The sequence below is a fragment of the Leptonychotes weddellii genome, chromosome 11, assembly GCF_054177405.1.
Source record: "Leptonychotes weddellii isolate Sample4059 chromosome 11, ASM5417740v2, whole genome shotgun sequence".
Taxonomy (NCBI): Eukaryota; Metazoa; Chordata; class Mammalia; order Carnivora; family Phocidae; genus Leptonychotes; species Leptonychotes weddellii.
The window spans coordinates 9,543,867-9,564,127 of NC_138379.1; the positions used below are offsets into that span (position 1 = coordinate 9,543,867).

Sequence of the window (20,261 nt, forward strand, 5' to 3'; positions counted from 1 at the left end):
ACCCTGGGATCATGACCTGAGCCGAAGGCAGTCGCTTAACCAACTGAGCCACCCAGGCGCCCCTCTCTTACTATAGATTCTACCTATTCTCAATTCAACTCAAATCCCTCCTATTCCATGAGGTTTTCTTGTGATGCTCTAAGCCCTCATAGAGCTCACTCATTTCCTTAACACTTTTTTTATTAAAGATTTTATTTATTTATTTGACAGAGAGAGACACAGCGAGAGAGGGAACACAAGCAGGGGGAATGGGAGAGGGAGAAGCAGGCTTCCCGCGGAGCGGGGAGCCTGATGCGGGGTTCGATCCCAGGACCCTGGGATCATGACCTGAGCTGAAGGCACATGTTTAACAGACTAAGCCACCCAGGCGCCCCTCCTTAACACTTTTGAGCAACTATTTTGCACTATGCACTAGGCATTTTACTGTTATTTAGTCCTTCCCGGCCATCTATCTCTTTTAAAATTATTTTTATTGGAATACATTCACACACCGTAAAACGCACCCATTTTAAGCGTTTTTAAATATATTCACAAAGTTTTGTAGCCAGCAACACTATAAATTCCAGAATATTTTCATCACCTCCAAAGGAAACCTGAATTAATTAACAGTCACTGTCCCTTTTCCTCTGCTCCCAGCCTCAGCAACCACTGACCTTGGCTCTGTTTCTATCGATTTGCCTGTGACAGGCATTTTGTATAATAGAATCATAAATTTGTGTCTTCTTATTTCTGGTTTCCTGTACTTAATGAGGTGTTTCCAAGGTTCATCCAAATTGTGACATGTACCAGAATATCGTTCCTTTTGATGGCTAAATAATGTTTTATTATATGGACATACCACATTTTCTTTATTCATCAGTTAATAGACATTTGGGCTGTTTCTGCTTTTTGTATACAAGAACATTTGTGTGCAGGTTTCTGTGTGATCATATGTTTTCGGTTCTCTTGAGAATATACCTATCAGTGGACTACTGGGTATTTTAGTAACTTTACGTTTAGCTTTGTGAAGAACTGCCAAATATATTTTTCAAGGAGTTACACCATTTTATATTACCACTAGCAGTATTATATGAGGGTTCCAATTTCTTCAAATATTCACCAACTCTTGTTACTTTCTTTTTGATTATAGCCATCCCTGTGGGGGTGATGTAGTTTCTCATTGTGGTTTCGATTTGCATTGCCCTAGTGACTAATGATGCTGGCATCTTTTCATGTGCTTATTGGTAATTTGTATGTTTTCCTTGGAGAAATATGTATTCAAATCCTTTGTCACTTTTTAAATTGGGTATTTGTCTTTTTAATTGTTGAGCTATAAGCTTTCTTTATACATTTTAGATACTAGACTCTTCTCAGATATATGATTTACAAATATTTTCTCCCCTTTGGTGGGTTGTATTTTCACTTTCTTTATTGTGCTGTTTGAAGCACAAAAGTTTTTAATTTCTCTGATGTCCAATTTATTTTTTCTTTGTTTGCTTGTGCTTCTGATGTCATTCCTAAGAAACCATTGCCTAATCCAATGTCGTGAAGTTTCCACTTCTGTTTTCTTCTAAGAGTTTTCTAGTTTAAACTCTTACGTTTAGGCCTCTGCTCCATTTTGAGCTAATTTTGTGTGTAGTGTGAGGTAAGTGTCCAATTTCATTTTCATGTATCTATCAGTTTTTCCACCATAATTTATTGAAAAGATTATTTTTTTCCCATTGAATTTTCCTGAACCTCTACTGGTTTCCTTTTATTTTTCCCATAAAATAAATTTTTATTGTATGTTCTTACTTAAGTAAAATTGATATACAATATCCTGTTAGTTTCAGGTGTATGTATAATGGTTCAGTATTTTTATGCACATTGAAATGACCTCAAATTAGTGACCATTAGTCACTGTATAAAGTTATTACAATACTATTGACTATATTCCATTTCCTGTGCTATGCATTACATCCCCATGACTTACTTATTTTATACCTGAAAGCTTGTACTTCTTAACCCTCTTCACTGATTTTGCTCCTCCCTCCCCCAACACCTCCCCTCTCTGGTAACCAACAGCTTATTTCCTGTATCTGTGAGTCTTTATGTTTTGTTTATTCATTCATTTTGTCTTTTAGATTTCACATGTAAGTGAAACCATTTGGTATTTGTCTTTATCTGACTTATTTCATGTAGCATAATACCCTCCATGTCCATCCATGTCATCTTAAAAGGCAAGATTTCATTATTTTTTATGGCTGAGTAATATTCCACCACCCACCCACCCACCCACACACACACACACACACACACACACTTAACATCTTTCTCCATCTATCAGTGGATACTTAGGTTGCTTCCATATCTTGGCTATTATAAATAATGCTTCAGTGAACATAAGAGTTGCATATATCTCTTTGAATTGGTGTTTTTATTTTCTTTGGATACTCAGAAGTGGAATTGCTGGATTGTATTGTAGTTCTATTTTTTATTTTATTTTATTTTAACTAGGCTCCATGCCCAGCCTGGAGCCCAGTGTGGGGCTTGAATTCACAGCCCTGAATCAAAACCTGAGCTGAGATCAAGAGGCGGATGCTTAACTGACTGAGCCACCTAGGTGCCCTTGTAGTTCTATTTTTAGTTTTTGAGGAACCCCTATACTGTTTTCCATAGTTACTGTACCAATTTACATTCCCACCAACAGTGTATGAGGATTCCCTTTTCTCCATCTCCACCAACACTTGTTATTTTTTTGTCTTTTTGATAATAGCCAATCTGACCTGTGTGAAGTGATATCTCCTGTAGTTTCCATTTGCATTTCCCTGATAATTAGTGATGTTGAGCATCTTTTCGTGTGCCAGTTGTCCACCTGTGTGTCTTCTTCGGAAAAAGGTCTATTCAGGTCCTCTGCCCATCTTTTAATTGGGTTTTTTAAAACATGAAATTGTGTAAGTTCTTTATATATTTTGGATATCAATCTCTTATTGGCTATATGATTTGCAAATATCTTCTCCCATTCAGTAGTTTGCCTTTCTGTTTTGTTGTTGGTTTCCTTTGCTGTGCAAAAGCTTTTTAGTTTGATATAATCCCATTTGTGTATTTTAGCTTTTACTGTGTTTGCCTGAGGAGACTGGTACAAAAAAATACTGCTAAAATTGATGTCAAAGAGCTTACTGCCTGTGTTTTCTTCTAGTAATTTTATGATTTCAGTTCTTACATTTAAGTCTTTAATCCATTTTGAATTTATTTTTGTATATGGTGTAAGATAGTGGTCCAGTTTCATTCTTTTGCATGTTAGCTGTCCAGTTTACCCAATTCCATTTATTGAAGAAACTGTCTTTTCCCTATTGTATATTCTTGCACCTTTTATCATAGATTGACTATTTAAGTGTGGGTTTATTTCTGGGCTTTCTATTTCATTCCATTGATGTTATGTGTCTGTTTTTGTGCCAGTATTATACTGTTTTGATTACTATAGCTTTGTAGTAATGCTTGAAATCAAGGAGTGTGATAACCTCCAGTTTTGTTTTTCTTTCTGAACATTGCTTTGGCTATTTCGGGTTTTTCTGTGGCTCCATACAAATTTTAGGATTCTTTGTTCTAGTTCTGTGAAAAATGCTTTTGGTATTTTGACGGGGATTGCATTGAATCTGTAGATTACTTTGGGTGGTATGGACATTTAACAATATTCTTCCAGTTCATGAGCACAGCATCTCTTTTCATTTATTTGTGTCACTTCAATTTCTTTCATCAGTGTCTTACAATTTTCAAAGTACAAGTCTTTTATTTCCTTGGTTAAATTTATTCCCAGGTATTTTATTCTTTTTTATGCAATTATAAATGGGATTGTTTTCTTAATTTCTCTTTCTGATAGCTCATTATTGCTATCAGAAATGCAACTGATTTCTGTATGTTAAGTTTGTATCCTGTGACTTTACTTATTTCATTTATTAGCTCTAGACTTTTTGATGGAGTTTTTAGGGTTTTCTATATTTAGTATCATGTCATCTTTAAATAGTGACAGTTTTACTTCTTTCTTTCCAGTTTGGGTGACTTTATTTCTTTTTCTTGCCTAATTTCTATGGCCAGGACTTCCAATACTATGTTGAATAAAAGTGGTTAGACTGGGCATCCTTATTCTTGATCCTTGAGGAAAAGCTTTCATTTTTTCATTGTTGAGTATGATTGTGGTTGTGGGTTTGTCATATATGGCCTTTATTATGTTGAGGTACATATCTTCTGTACTAACTTTGTTGAGAGTTTGCTTATCTTTTAATATGTACATTTTTTAATCACCTCTAAAATTTTTGAGGGCTAGGAGCTTCTCTTATCTTTAGGTATACCCCTCTGTACTTAACAGTATGTCTTACCCATAGTAGGTGCCCTGTGGATATTTTGCTAATGTCTCTTTCTCTAACCAGATAATAAGCTCTAAGAGGAGAGATCTCTGCTCATTTTTGCTCACCAGTAGGCTGAGCTCAACAGATATTTTTGGATGAATGAATGAATGATTTCCCAATGATTGGCTTGTGTCTTACTTTAAGATTTTTGTTCTTTCTTGCAGCAGAATACATACTAGGTAAGAGTAATTTTCTTACAGTAAGTCACCAAGGGAAGAGGTGAGTAAAGGGCAAACATGACTCCAGAGGAAAATCTTAAGTTAGCTTTGATTTTGCCACCATATGATCCTACCATACTCATTTTATATTGCGTGGTCCTCTTTAGTTCAGAACACACAACCAAGTTTTGAATTAAAGGAAACCGCTTTAAGAACTGTAGACTTGGGCTGCCTGGCTATCTTGGTCAGAAAAGCACACAACTCTTGATCTCAGGGTTGTGAGTTTGAGCCCCACGTTGGGTGTAGAGATTACTTAAATAAATAAAAATTAAAAAAAAAGAATTTTAGACTTAGGAAAATTTCCAATTTCAACCTTCCCCATCAATGTTTTAGGTTTTGCACCAAGAATTTAAAACATATCAAATCTATCAGTGAACTCATGATAAATCAGTCTGAAGCTACCATTTTGATGTATTAAATCTTTGACTATTCTCTTGTCAAAGTGTTAAATTAATTTCCTGGCTTGATTTCATTACTTCCTATTGACAGACTGTGACAATGCTTGAAGTGTAAAGCCACATTTTGAATAATGAGAAGAGGAAATGTGTATCTTGCTCATGTTTTCTGTAGCTCCAAACATTTCCAAAAAAAAAAAAAAAAAAGGCCCTTAGTACCCGACTATAGAGGAATATTGAATTATTCTATATTGACTCAATGAAGTACTAAGTTACCATGAAAAGTAACTTATGAAAATTATATATCAATAAGGAAAAATATGTATGATATAGTGTTAAGTATAAAAAGCAGATTATATAGTGATTGCAACTAGGTACAATTATGTATTACTGTGAACTGGGGTGACCAACCATCCTGGTTTGCCTCTCACTATTTGGGTTTTAGCACTGAAAGTTCTGCATTTCAGGAAGTCCTTCAGTCCCAGTTAGACTGGGGTGGTTAGTCACCCCATTAGGAACAAATTGCCAAAGGGATAATTGGGGAGAAATCATAGCAATTACTTTCATTCTTCTTCAACAATAGACATTAGTGCTGTCTCATAAGAAGTTACATGAGGTCAGTAAAAACTAATTATTTGAGATCATAAAAATGAATAAAATAACTAATATAATACAGTATGCTAATTATACTTGAACAAAAATATATAAAATATATATAAAAATATATATAATAAAGTATGTACTTGAATAAAAAACATACTTGAAAAAATATATATTAAAGACAGTGGATTTGGAGAGAGATCCTCATATATATTTTCAGAAGTGGAGAAAATAAGATAGAGGTGAGATCTTGTCTTCTTTGAAGGTTTTCTCATTAATTGTTTTCCTCTGGTCTGCCACTGCTCTTGTCCCTTTCCTCTAGTTCAGGGCAAGATTGCCTGTTCTATATTTTAGCCACATTCTGGAGTGCTAAGTGGGAGAAATCTGTTATTCAATTATTAAATTTTCCATGAAAATATTCCTTGGGAATCTGTGTGTAAGAATACACTGGCATAAATAATTGAAGTCCTGACATCACACAGTTCAAACTCAGATTGAGCTTATGTGAATATGAATTTAAGGCTATGGGAGCTTCCCTCATGGGTTGACATCACAAGAACACAGAAGACTGGGCAAACACCATATTTGAATCATCGGTTTCAGACAAGAATACAAATATAGTTTTATTCATTTAAAGCTAATTTTGAGGACTTTACATAGAGAAATATCTTATCTCTTTTTTTTCTAATCACAGAAAATATCTTCTATTGGTGGTCCCTAAAAAAGTAGAAATATCACAAGGAGTAGAAATCTCTTTGTATACCTGCCAGAATCTGGCAGCACTTAACATATAGAAAATGCTCAAATGTAATTGATTGATTATAGTAACATTCTTTCTATGTAGGGTATTGTATGTCTTAATATAAACAGGAATTGAGAAGTAAGGTAGCTATTTCCTGAGATTTGTCATCATAACTAATTATATTATTTTCAAGCATGATCTTCTTTTTTGAGAATGTCCATAGTACTTAGTGTCTACATTATGTAATCTAACAGCTAAGTATATATTAATGATGTAAGTAGTTTTCCAAATGTTGTGAATGTTTAAGTCTTTTTATCCCCAAGGAGTAAAACTTGATTCCTGACTCTTGTGTCTTTCTCAACACCTATTTCATGCTGGTCAGAGAGCAGGTGCTTATTAAAACCTGTTGACTTTGCTCAAGTAGTTTATGCAGACAGTTTGGTTATTTCAGACATTACAGGATTTGAGTAAGAAGATCTGGGTATGAAAAAAGGCTCTCAAAATTACTAGCTGTGACCACTGACAAATTACCTTTACTTCTTTATAAATTACTTAGCCTCTTTGAATCATTTGTATGATGGACATGGATAGGGTTTTTTTTCTTGATTATGGAAGATCAAATGTAATTATTTGATAGACTACTTTGTGAACTGGAAATTACAAATAATACAACTGTTGATTATCATTTAAGATTTGGGTACTCATTATGACATTTTCTTTGATTCTTCTCTTGCCTAAAGGCTAAAAGTAGGTAGACAGTGCAACCAAGAGCCTAGAGCAGGAGTTAAGAAAAGTTAAGACAGATACAGACATGTCCATTTATAAGCTGTGCTGTTTGTACAAAGAAAGGGTTGCTTTGGCCACTTAGAGCTTCTGTGATGGGGTGTGGACGCTCTAAGAATGTACCACAGTGTCAGCCCCATAAGAAAGATGGAATAGTTCCTTATTGCACCTCATTATTACTATTTTTTTACTTTCCTTAAGACAGTGGTGCAAAAGAGACTCCACAAAATATGTAGATGTGGAAGGAATTAAAGATAGTTTCGGGATGGCCTGGAGCCCACGTTTCTCTTTCTCATTAGGGGCAGAGGTGGAATTGCCACTTTGACCACTACTACAAAGCCTTATCCAAGGAAAAGGCTAGTGAGAAATCATGCGGGGCAGCACCTAGTCCGCCTTGTTGTAATGTAAGTAAGCTGCCCCGGACAGGAAACATGCTGACATGTTTTGCCTGCAATGGCTGTGTTCTCGGCATGAGAGAGAGGGAGAGAGTGTGAGCGTGAGTGAGCTGTGGTCACTCCATGCAAAGGCCAGAGAGACAGATGGAGGATACTTGCAGAAGGCCTCAGGAAATGGGGGTGGATATGTCTCTTGGAAGCTATGAACACTAGTTTCTAATGCCTAAGAAAAGGAAACAGAAAGAGAAAAAAATAATTTAAGGAATGCTGTCATTTTCTATTGGTGAAGGTTCCTGATCCTGGGGAGGTTCTGGAAAGTTTATTTCCATTTCTTCTTCTTCTTCTTGGACTGGAATAATTTCAATCTCTTCTTCATTCTTTGGTTGGGAAGATATTTCAGTCAGCTCAGCCATTTCATCAGTTGTTTCAATTGGCTGTTCTTTTTTTTCTTCAGCAGCTAACAGGACAACTACATCCTAGGACACAAAATTAAACGTTTCTTGACCTTTTATATTGGCACATTTGTCAACAAACTCTATGAATATTTATCAAATGCCTCCTGGTTTTTATGCTGTTTATGTTATTTCCTATATGCCTCCAAATACCAGGACTGATTTCCCAAGGGATCAAGTCACTTATCAAAGCTCATCTTCAAGGTCAGCAGATATTTGCTACATTGCCTGGAATGATCACACAGTATTTGGGAAAGAACACTGCAGTAATTGAGGAATTTAGATTCTAGTTTTGATTTGCCTTTATTGGATATAACCTTGGGAAGTTTGTTTTCCCTCGAATCCTGTTTTTCTCATCTGTAAAATGAAGGAACTGTGATGATTTCTAAATTTTAAGCTAACATTCTGTAGTTCGAAGCAGTTGATAATCAATCTGTCACTGGGATATTCCTATCTCCCAATTGTGGAGCCTCTCTGAACCTACTGTTTTGGAAGAGGGATTTGATAAAAAGGTGCAGGTGCGGTGGGGAGGGGAGGGAATACTGAGAAATTAAGTGGATGAACTAGTGCTTTTATCAGCCTTCAACCTGCAGCCACCCCACTTTTACACGCTCAGTGTGGAATCATGAAATCGAGATGGGCATGTGGAGTGAAGCGGAACTCAGGGTCAGTAAGTGCACATATCAGAGGGCTGTATCCTCTGTCTAAACTTTAGGCTTATTTCAAATTTCAAGACACTTTTGCCTCATTAGGTATTTTCTGCTTTCCAGAAATCTGCCAAGACCGTTTTTCATGAAGCTCTTAGTCTCAAAGATAGATTAGATTACATTTGCTGTAAATGATTTTTTTGTAGGTATGATTTCCCAGAGGGGGTGAGTGGACAGGGTGGCTACTACTTACAGACTTAGGTTTGGAGCACAGTTGTTTCCATTCATGCTCAACAATGCCAGCCGTCACAAGTTTCTGGAAGAAGGTAAAGATCCCCATCACAGCAAAAATGCCCTGAAGAACGACAGAAAAAACAAGGGCAAAAATATAATAATAGCTTAAAGAATATGGTTGCTGCTCAGTCAGTGACTGTTGGCTAAAATTAAGATTAGAAGTTCAGTTCTTTAGGTAATGATCAACTGTAAGAACTACTATTATCTTTAAAACCCTAACACTTAGCACAACAACAGGCACCCCACAGATGGTTAATGCATGTTGCTAATAGAAAATAAGGCAACGGAAATTAGTTGAAGAATCAGTCCTATGTAGGAAAAATTAACCACTGAATCCCAAATTAAGTTGTATCCAGCTTTAGGTGGTATGGTATCACAATGAAGGAAACCTATCTATACTTGGAAGATACATTTTCCCCCTTCAAATTCTACCCGGTAAATTCATTGAGGCAAAAGATGTTCATAATAACGTAGGTACTTCTTCAGTGTCCATCTTAATCATACTAATAATTATTAACCAGTAATAATAATAATAATGATTAATTTTAAAGCAAACACGTAGCATTTTCTGTGTTCCAGTTCTAAGCATTTTGCATATGTTAACTTAATCACTCAAAACAGCCCTACGAGATAAGTACTGTTAATTTCCCCATTTTACAGCTGGAGAAACTGAGGCAGAATGTGGTTAAAATTCTTGCCCAAAAGCTGTATAGGCCAGTAAGTAGCAGATATCTTGATCCAGAGTTGACACTCATAATAAAAACACTAAATTTCTTCCCTGAAAAGAAACCTGATTTCACACTTACCAAGAAAACAGATCGTATGCTGTCACAATATTGTATAGACAGAGAGTTTTTCTCAGCAGGGTTGGCTGGTTCACAGTTGTGTATGTTAATATATGGCATGGAAATGTTAATAAGATTCAAATTATCCATTTTAAAAAAATGGGAAATGGTAATATTAAATATGTCCATGATCAAAAAAATTATTCCAGAAATAGCAGCAAAGAGGCTCAATGAGTTCATTATCATTTTCCCTTTGACCTGAAATGGAGACATGAAGATTTGTTAATGGGGTTTGATTTCATTTGAAGAATCTAAGCTAGGAAGGAATTCCAGATCCCATTCCTCTGACTCACAAAGGCACTACACCTACCTCATATTAAACCATACTTCTCTCAGTGGTTTTAGTGTCCTTGTCACTGTAAAATGACAACCTTCATCTCTAACTTGCATTCCTTCCTTCGTCTTCCCCATCTCATTTTACCGCTTCATATCCAGTTTATCAGTAGAAAATTCTAGGCGTCATCCTAAATTCTTCTATTTTGTACCCCTGCACTTGCTTTCACTGCCACTGCCATCACCCTGCTAGACATTCAGTAAATATTGGTTGAGTGAGTGAATATAAATAGTATTCAGATTACGTCTGCATAGGAAGGTAGAGGGAAGAGGGGGGAAGGAGCTTCTTCCATCACAATGAAGTGAGATGGTTCTGTGGCTTTAGGGAGGGAAGGAGCAGATAGAACCCTCTGGGTCTATACCAACAAGTGGAAACAACAGTGGCAAGAACACCACCACCTACTCCCTGTTGACACAGGTTGCAATCAGCCCCAGCCTGCCATCTTTCAAAATGTCATTAGGGCTGATGTCTCTAGGTAGCGTAGGTAAAGGGTGTCAGAGGGAGTGTTCTACTTGCAGGAATGATAAAAGGTCAAAACAGGAAAATATATATGACAAGTACCTAATAGTATAGGATTATTGATGATTGTTTTAAGACATACATAGCTCATCTCTCGCAATAAGACCTACAGATGGCAAGTCAGTAGGACTGGCTATATCTGGAGAATAAAACAACTTGTTCCCCCCCCGCCCAAAACTGAGTTTGTCAGACCACTCTAGAGAAGAGCCATTTCCATTCACTCAATCCCTCACTGACTTTGGAAGTGACACAAATTAGTAATAACTTATTAGTAAGTATAAAAAACTTGGGGGAGTTGGGCGCCTGGGTGGCTCAGTCGTTAAGCGTCTGCCTTCGGCTCAGGTCATGATCCCAGGGTCCTGGGATCGAGCCCCGCATCGGGCTCCCTGCTCGGCGGGAAGCCTGCTTCTCCCTCTCCCACTCCCCCTGCTTGTGTTCCCTCTCTCGCTGTGTCTCTCTCTGTCAAATAAATAAAATCTTTAAAAAAAAAAAAAACAAAACTTGGGGGAGGAACTTGCTGATAAGCTCATGACCCTGGGTATACATGTGTTATAGGGGTTATAGAGTAAGTCCCCCTGTAGCTCCTTGAAGCCTCTGAAGCACTTTCATGTATATTAGGCCATTCATCCTCATGACAATATGGTAGCACCATTTTATAGAGGTACATAGAGGTAAACTGACTTGCTCACAGTTAACGAGGATTAAGTGAATCACAGTATTGATTAGAGTTTCCTAAATGGTGGTCTAAGAGAAATGACACAGCTCTCAAAGAGATCTGTTACTCTCACACAACATTTAACATTCATTAGACCATAGCATGTTGCTGTTCATGGGTCAGCCTATAATTCTGTTTCCACAGACATTCAGGTAGGTCTCATTTCCAAGTTTATTATGAATAACATCACAGCAGCTTTCTAGAGAATATTTTGCTTTTGGGGATTGAGAGATAACTCAGTGCTACTGTCATCCCAAAGGTTTTTAAAGGTTTTGTTTTCAACTGAGAAAGTAGATATTTCTCTGATATGGTTCCAGAAAGAAGGACATACGATTACTTGCCAAACTCTTCCTGGGGTTTTTGTCCGCTGCTGCCAGGAGTGATCCAGAAATGATATACTGTGAAAAAAGAGGTGGTGGTTGGGGAAGGCATGGGGGACATGGGAGAAGAGGCAGAGAGGGAGAGAGGCAGAGAGGGAGGTCACTTTTTACATTGAGACCTGGTTGTAAAAAAGCTATCCACATTTCCAACCCCTTTCACAAAACTGTCCAGCCATTTTTACAGTATTCATTCATTTTTCAGCAGTCACATTTCTCCTTTATTCGTGCTCAGCTATATTCAGTCTATGCCTTTTATTCAACTAACTGGGGAGCTGTGACTAGGAATATAGTAAGACCAGAGGCAGAACTCATGTTTTCAGGTCAATGAATACTAACAACTGTGAATTTGAAAGTTTTAGTTTTAGTTTTTCTTTTTTCTTTTTTGAATTTGTGGATTTCTCTTTGGAGTTCACAGTGGTTTAAAGGACTGATGCCAATGAAGAGTGAATCAATGTGGAAGGAAATACTTGGCCTGAAGGCCGTAGGCGCTCCCCTAAAATGTTGGCCACTGCAGGAAGTGACGGCGATTATTTCTGATCTTCCTCGTCTACTGTTCAGGACATAAAATGGGGGGAAACTCTTGTTTTAATCCATCTCTCTTTGTTCTGAAATTTTCAATCCTGGACACATCTTTATAGTGGCAACTATGGAAGTATCATGATGGCATAAAAATGGCTGCCCCATACCACACCCAGACAAGATTACAAGCTTGGAAAACATGTACGTGAAAGAGCCATAAGGATTGCTGCTCTGCTGATAAGCCAGAGGAGATTCATTTGGGATGGGACTGCTTTTACCACCTGCGACAAAGCTGCACAGAACTGTAGGAGAAAGGACCAGGTGGGAGGAAATGGGATGCTCCCCTGCCTTCCTGCTTTCTGAAACACCATGCTGTACGGTCCAAATGTTTAGTGCCCTTCTCCCCCCTCTCCACATTGACTTTGGAGAGGTCCCACTTTGGACAATCTTCCTTCCCTCTGAATTCACGTGAAGCATGACCACTGACTTTCAATGGGATTCATGCTCAATTTAGTCAACTTCTCTTTCCGGTAAATTATTTTAACCTCATAACCTATTTCCCAGCCATATACTTTCCTCAGCCTTTTTGTCTGCATCACTTCCCAAATGGTTGTTAGCTCTTACTCACCATAATGCCTCCCCAGAGAGGGTACCACACAGTCATACATATAGGTGCATAGACATCCGTGTGAATCATCAGGAGGCCGCCTAGGGCAATGTGGAAGAGCCCATTCATAATCTGGATGACCTGGAGAGAGAATGGGGGCACTGATGATGCACTGAAGTCATCATCAAGTCAGAAAACAAAGGTAAGGCTAGAAGTCCTGGCTCCTGACTTGGGGTTGTGTAAAATGCCTAAAAGAAGTGGCGGAGGTGCCAAGACCTTTGTCGTGTTCAGATCCATTTTCCCCACCGCCTGGGGCATTTCCAAGGCAGATGTCTGGGATGCTGGTGACAAACTTGGATGGGAGACCCCTAAATACGCAAACCACAAAATCAAAAGGAGAAAGATCACTGTGGTAATTTCTCTGCACGTCCCTGATTTGGCACATTGTGTCAGATGTAAAGAACATCTCGGGTTGGGTCATATACCTTCTAGTTGGATTGCATTCTGTAGCTAGCCTACAGCATCTGCTTCTGTAGGCCAGAGAGTCTCTAGGATACAGAATGGAGTGCAGCTGACTTACCCCTAATGTCTTAGATTCCCTCATGAAGAAGTTTTGTGTAGGGCCCACCACTGAAGGCATCCTTTTGGGAATTATTTTTTGAACAGGATGCATGGCAGTAGGACCTTTCATAGGATCTGCTTGGAAAGTTCCACTCCTTGAATTTCTGGGTGTCGTCATTTCACCCTCAGAACTCCTAAAAATAAAACAAATAATAAAATGGGCAAAGAGAGAGAGAGAGAATAGGATTTTCAGCAGTCTTTTATCTTGTCTCATGCATCTGAATACTTTTCTCCGTATTCCTTCCGTGAATGTTGTTGAGGGTAGACATGGCCTCTTCCCAGTGGCTTTGGGTCTGAGGCAAAGCCTACTGCTGTGTTTGAAGACAGGATCTGAAGGGGGCATCTCAGGCAAGGACCCATGAGCCCAGGGATCCCTGCCAGGATTCTTTTTTTTTTTTTTTTTAAATTGTTTTAATTTACAAACACAAAACACCTTGGAAGACAAAAAAATGAAAGAAAAACATATAGGCAAATTTTTACTCCTTGAGCTTCTCAAATCCTCACTTATTCACCAATCCCCAAGATGAAAAACTCTTCTAAAAAGGTATTCAGCTGCCAACAATGATGTTATTAAGAGGGATAAGGATTAATTTCACAAAAAAGCCAATGAATCCCAGTATAGCAAATCCTAATGCTGTTGCCATGGCAATCTTCTGGCATTCTTTTCTATCAGGTTTAGTGCATCTTTTAACCACCCGAATTGAGTCCTTCACAAACTGCCAACTTGGCTCAACAAACTGCATTACCTGATCCTTGATGACTGCCAGCCAACTGCTCAGACACAAGGGACACATAGCACAAAAGCGAACTGACCTCCCTGCCAGGATTCTTGACAACCATGTTTGGGGCATGCTTTATCATTGTAGAGAAATCCATGTTCGTCTGTCTGCATGGCCCGTGTGTCTCTCATTCTGGATGCTTTTCTGCACTCTCATATTGGGAAATGTATTTTGTCATTGCATTATCCTCATCCTTTTGCTTACCTGCTTTTGTCCGCTGTGATGGGCCAGAGGCATCGTGAAGGAGTATGGTGAGCACTCATTAGAGTCAATAGGAGCTGATTCTAATCTTCCTCTACCACCAGCTCTGCAACCTTGAATAAACCACTTTAAGAAGGCTCTCTATGGTTGTATGTAAGACTTGGCCTCCTGAGACAGGTTGCCTAGGTTCAAATTGTGATTATTCTGTTGCTGCAAAACTACAGGCAAGTTCTTTAAATTCTCTGGGACTCAAGTTTTTCAACTGCAAAATGTCTTATAGTATAGGGTTTCTGTAAGACTTAAATGGACTGATGGACTGTGCGTGGCTGGTGTCTTTTCATTCAGGTGTAGCTCAAATGTCAGCTCCTCAGAAAAAGCCTTGCCCGAGTCCTTAGTCCACAGTGATCCTCATCCACAGCACCCCAGTTTTTTGCTTCATGGTACTTACCACTATGGGGAATTACCTTGATTATTTGCTTGCTTGTTTATTGGCAGTCTCTCCCCACTAGAATATAAATTCCATCAAAGCAGAGACCTTGACCCTCTTGTTCAGTATATAAATTATGTGGATTGAGTAGTTTCTTAACATTGCTGAGGAAATAAATGTATGTAAAGCACTCGTGTCTGCATAATTATTACCTGTTTTTGTTGCTATTCTAGTTCTTAGTATTATTACCTTTAGGAGCATTAGTTCCTGTCTTTCCCATTGGAAAAATGAGACCAGTACCCCAGTCACGGATACACTGTGAGAAATAAGTAAGTTCGCATATGAAAGTGCCTCATACATGGGGAGAAAGTAGGAAGTGCTATCTGTTCTTAGATTTCATGATTTATTCATTTCTGAAGTTACTGATTATTACCAAGACCCTTCCCAGTTCTCATGTTGTAAGACTGTTCAACTGTCTTCATCTGTGCTTCCTTTTGGCATTTATTTGTTTATGTCAATTACTTACATGAATTCTGTTGGGTCTTTCCTGGGCCCTGGACATCTCTCTTTAGGGACACATCTTTGGTCTCGTCTTTGTTAACTGTAAGTCATGTAAGGGGCCCTGGAGACCAAGACTGTCTGCCCAGCTTGCTTATCCTGTTGAAGTCACACTGAGCTGGGTGCCTGTCGGTGTGCTGTGGGACAGGTGCTTGGGAGTCGCCCAGGCCTCGTGTTTGCACCCACTTTATAGTGACAAAGAGATTTCACATCTGAAGTTCATTTAAGCCTCCCAGAGTGGACAAGGGATGAATTGTTGCTTCTATTGTGTAGAAAAGGTGATGGGGCACGAAATCGTTAGGTCACTTGTTCCAGTTACATGACTACTAGAGATTGAAAGTGAGGGCTTGGACCTATCTAACAAGGTATCTGGCTGCTTTGGCCCCCATGCAGAACAGGGGTTCAGCCTTTCACCTATGAACCTCTCCCCTCTTCAGATGGATGTGCTATTTGGGTGACTAGAAAGCAATCGAAAACAATATTTTTCAGGACCACGGGCTGAAGGGAAGAGAGGAGGCTTCAACTGGGTGCTTTGCACTTGATTTTGCTTCACCTCTCAATTATCAGGTGTCATGTGGTCTTGGAGGTTTTGGTGCTTTGCACCACAAACCAACCAACAAGATCACTGACGAAAAGGAATGTATTAATATAGCCCACGAAGGAGTTTACAGACTGATTCTTATCACCAGGCAGAATTTTTGGAGCTGGTTAAAACCTCAGAAACCATTCTGTTCGTTTGACAAATGAGGAAGCTGCAGCCCAGGCATGGGCTGTGGCTCGTTACAGACCTTGCATTCGGTGACAGCCAAACCAGAAGGCAGTCACCGCAGCTCTGAGGCTGGCGCTCTTACTGCTGCCTCGTGGCCAGACCACGTAGTTCAGTTGTTTACTGAGCACCCTCTGCATGCCTGGGATGTCATGCATCTAGTGCCAAGCCGCCTGCCTTACTAAGTAGGCATTTTGTCTTTTTTGCAGATGTGGAAGTGCAAGCCCAGAGAGGTTAGTTTTCCCATTGGTAGGAAGGGAATGAGCTGGAGTCCCCACACTCCTCTCCAGAGGGCTCTTTTTAGTGAGGACAACTTAAAAAGCAAAGGTCATCAGTTCTCTGGACAGAACAAGACAACTGGACTAGTGTTGTTTTAATTTCTCCTTATTTTTCAACTGCCTGAGGCTATGTCTGTATTATTGGTGAGATAAACCTCCTGTATAAGCCAAGTTCTACTGGGGCCACGTCTGCAGTGGCAAGGGGCAGTAATGACTGTTGGGGAGAAATATTTTATTTCGCTATTAAAACTGATGTCTCACTATGGCAACTCTATTTCTATGAAGTCTTCAACACATATTATGTAAAATAGTAGTTTATAAACATAAACATACCCGTTTCAATATGCTACTTCATTTTTTATGGAAATAGTCTCTCTAAAATATATACATATTTTTATGCCAGAGCATTATAGACTAGGTAATGAAATTTTTGTTGTATGGGAATATATAAAATTAGAGCACATACTCCTAAGGATATCATAGATTCCTGCAGCTTTGCCCTGTCATTGTTTTTTACTTTTTCACAATGACTTAAACAGTGCCCAACACACAGTTGTGCTCCAAGCCTAGTTGGTATATTAGCAAAGGGTTACTGGGCACATTGATCAGAATGTGATCACAGTAGGATTTTGTTTTCACTAAACTGTATTACCATCAGGGCTCAGTCGATCAAACACTGCCCCATATTTTATTACAGTGACTTCTGCAAATCTCTTTTTGGTTTTTAAAAGGCACCACTGTTTCTGTGTACATCCGCTGCAGAAAATCTCACAGCCTTTATGGGTTTTGGTTCAAATAATGACTTTTAGGTCCAGTAATTACATCATGTAATGAGAAGTTCAAAGCTGCCTAGGTTTTGTCACCTCAACTTCCTCCTTCGCCACTCAAAATAGTTCTGCATTTTTACCCTTTCTGGCCTCATGCGCGTATTATCTCTGAGGAAGGATGTTCTGACTTTCTTTCCCTCTGCCTGTGCTCCTCGGCCATCTCCATGCACCAGGACGTCAGTCCTTCAGAGAAAGTGGTTCTTGTACCTTCGGTCTTTATTTGTGCTGCTGTACCACGGAAAGTGCTAGTCCCGGCTCTGCTGCTTGCCACTTCTCTCGCCTCACTATTCAGAGTACTGTTCGGGAACATGAGGTGATTTGCAATTTATAATGTACTAAACACTCAAACAAGAACCGTTACTACTGGACCTTTTGGTGATTAAAATGCGCTGCAGTGTCCCCATTCCCAGCCCCCTTCCTTCAATCTGGCAATGTCCCCAGCCACTGCCTAGTGTCCCTGTCTTAGCGCCAGCTTCTTCCAAGCTCGTCGCCTCCACCTCCTCACCACTCACTCGCTCCGCGAGCTTCGCTGCCTGCCGGAAGCTGCCAGGGCCACTCAGCTGAGGCTGCTGTGTCCGAGGACTGTGCTGCAGAGTCTGTGGTCTTTCCTCAGGCAGGACCACTCAGACTGCTTTATTTCTGTTCCCCTGTCCCCCAGGCTTAAAGAGCGGGAGCCATGTTTCTCTCCAGCTCCTTCATCTCCATGTTCGGTCAGTCATGGCGCTTCTTCCTCTGTAAGGTGTCTTACTTGGCGTGTGGACCATTTTCTACTCCCAGTGTCACCCCATGAGTTTGATTCTCATTTCCCCTCCTGGGTTAGCACAAAAGTCCTACTCTTCTGCCTTTGGTCTTTCTCTTGTCTAATCCATCCTCTGTAGAGCCGCTAGATCAGGCCCCAAATCACCACTTGAAGGCCTGCCCATCCTGAGCTTGAACTCTTTGTCTGGGCTGTTATTGCCTCTGGGAGAAACCTGTACCTGGCCCCCCCATGGCCTTCAAGGTGCAGGCCTACAGCCCTTCTGAAGCTGCACCCCACTGCTCCCCACCGGAGCCACTGATCTGGACACATCTCCTGCTTTCTTCTTGGAACCCTGTCCACATTGAAATGCTCCCCTCCCGCCCCCTTCAGGGCCAGACTCCTCATTAGACACTCACATCACCTGAGACTGTCTCGCATGGCTTCTTCAAAGCCCCCAGCTCTCTGCATTCCTTCCTTGTCACCAACTGTTTTCTTTCTCATGAGCTAATACTGTAACTTTTCTAATGGGGTGTACATTTCTTAAGGGATGTCCTGCTAGGGTTACATAGAGAACCTGTTTTCTCCGTGTACTATGAGCTCAATAAATGTTAAACTGAACTTTTTCCTCAGGGAAGATTTACACATAAATGCTCAGGATGTTGGACCAAAAGGTGATCATTTCACCTCGCTTGATGATCAGTGAGATCAAGCCATTTTGTGGGAAACGGGAAAGGTAATCACATTATATATGGGTTTTAGGAAACAATTATGACATGGCTAAAACTCATCTTTGTGGCCCTTCCTTAAATCTTCCTCGTCTACAGTGCGCAGTCTCACTGTAGGCTTCTGTGATAGATTTGAGGCAGGAATTTTGTGCTCAGTTTGATGTCCCCAAGTCCCCTCCAGAAAATGTTAGCCTGTGATGTTTAACAACATCTCAGGGTATTCACATCTAGCAGGATATCTTTGGAGAAAAAAACATTCAGAACGAGAGAAGTCGAAATATTTTCATGATAGCCATGGCTGATTATTTTCTTCTGTAGAACCAGGTGGTTCTAAGAACTTTAGGATTTTAGCTCATTTAATCTTATATAAAGCAGTGTGTAATACATTGGCTGCCATCTTATAGGTGAGCAAACCGAGGAATGTAGAGGTTTGGTAACTTGCCTGTAGATCTGTAGGTGGTGGAGCTCCGGTTTGAGCCCAGGAGCTTGTAAAAACGCTCTTGTCTACATGCTGCAATCTGCTGCTTTTGTAGAATGGCTCCTAGTTCATTGGCCAGGCTCTCTCTTGAGAGAGGGAGTGGTTAAGGGAGTGGGTGGGCAGCAAGCCCTAGTACCCCTCCTCACATTGTGACAATACCAGAAGACCTGACCAGGGAAACCCTTGAGGGAAAGCCGAGAATCTAGTCTCCAAAACCATCCAATACTTTACCCGTCACTCCCTTTTAGTTGCTTAAAAAAAGCAAACTGGCTCCTTACCTGAGTGTCCGAAGCCTTCGGGCGCGTGGCTGATTCGGATGCTTGCTGCTGAGTTCACTTCCACTGCTGGTGTCTCACATACACAGGGGTGAGTGACATAAGGCAGGTCTGGGGCCTCTCATAGATACCAGGTGACAGGAAATCAGTGGCTTCTGCTACCTTGGCCTTTGCCCCAATCACTTCGGTTTAATGCACACTTACCAGAGCCAAAGGATATACAAAAAAGTTTCTGCCTTACCAGGAGGTTTCACTTCTTGAAAAGGACCCCAGGGGACTGCCTGGCGTACTTTACGCTACCTTAATTAGAAGAACTTTGCAGCCCCCACCCTGTAAGCAGGTGTGGATGGTGGATCCCCAAGGGCAAGAAGGGCTCTAGAAATTCTCTAAAGATGGGCTGTTAGGACTTTTACCTTTTTACTTCACTTTTAGGAGTGAATAGGTAGGAGGAAGGTATCCAAGTGGAGAGATTCAGGAATCATTAAGCCCGGTCGTTTGGGAGTGCTGTAGGTATCCTTCTTCAAATATTGTCCACATTTACCCACACTTAGGGTTCTAGTGGGACCAGGTATGTCTTGTGTGGGATTTACTAGAAATGGCCTAAAAGTATACGTTGGTGCTGTAGAATACATCCTCAGAAGCTTGAGGCAAGAGTTCATGTTTTGGGATACAAACTGAAGTAGCCCTTTTACCTACAAACCACCTCTTTTTCTTCCATCTGTCTCATTCCCTTGTGTCCCCTCTCTTTTCAGTCTGGCCTGGAGCTATACCACTGCTA

At 40.1% G+C, this 20,261-nt stretch overlaps 1 protein-coding gene and 1 pseudogene across 1 annotated transcript; both read right to left on the reverse strand.

The window, feature by feature from the left end:
• Positions 1–6,077: 6,077 nt before the first annotated feature.
• MS4A1 (membrane spanning 4-domains A1) lies at positions 6,078–19,783 on the reverse strand. Its single transcript, XM_006743363.3, has 7 exons — positions 19,487–19,783; positions 13,390–13,564; positions 12,831–12,950; positions 11,645–11,701; positions 9,697–9,933; positions 8,850–8,951; positions 6,078–7,973 (listed from the first exon to the last, which is right to left on the reverse strand). Exons 2-7 carry the CDS (start codon positions 13,546–13,548, stop codon positions 7,755–7,757), a joined length of 894 nt encoding a protein of 297 aa, XP_006743426.1. The 5' UTR covers positions 13,549–13,564; positions 19,487–19,783; the 3' UTR covers positions 6,078–7,754.
• LOC102728044 (protein transport protein Sec61 subunit gamma pseudogene) lies at positions 13,853–14,609 on the reverse strand (annotated as a pseudogene).
• Positions 19,784–20,261: the final 478 nt, after the last annotated feature.

Coding starts and splice junctions, on each gene's coding strand:
- MS4A1 (XM_006743363.3), bottom strand. CDS start 13,548: ATGACGACACCCAGAAATTCAAGGAGTGGAACTTTCCAAGCAGATCCT. Junction 11,702..12,830: donor CTCTCTGGGGAGGCATTATG/GTGAGTAAGAGC, acceptor CTTTTTTCACAG/TATATCATTTCTGGATCACT. Junction 8,952..9,696: donor GCATACGATCTGTTTTCTTG/GTAAGTGTGAAA, acceptor GTCGTTCTTCAG/GGCATTTTTGCTGTGATGGG.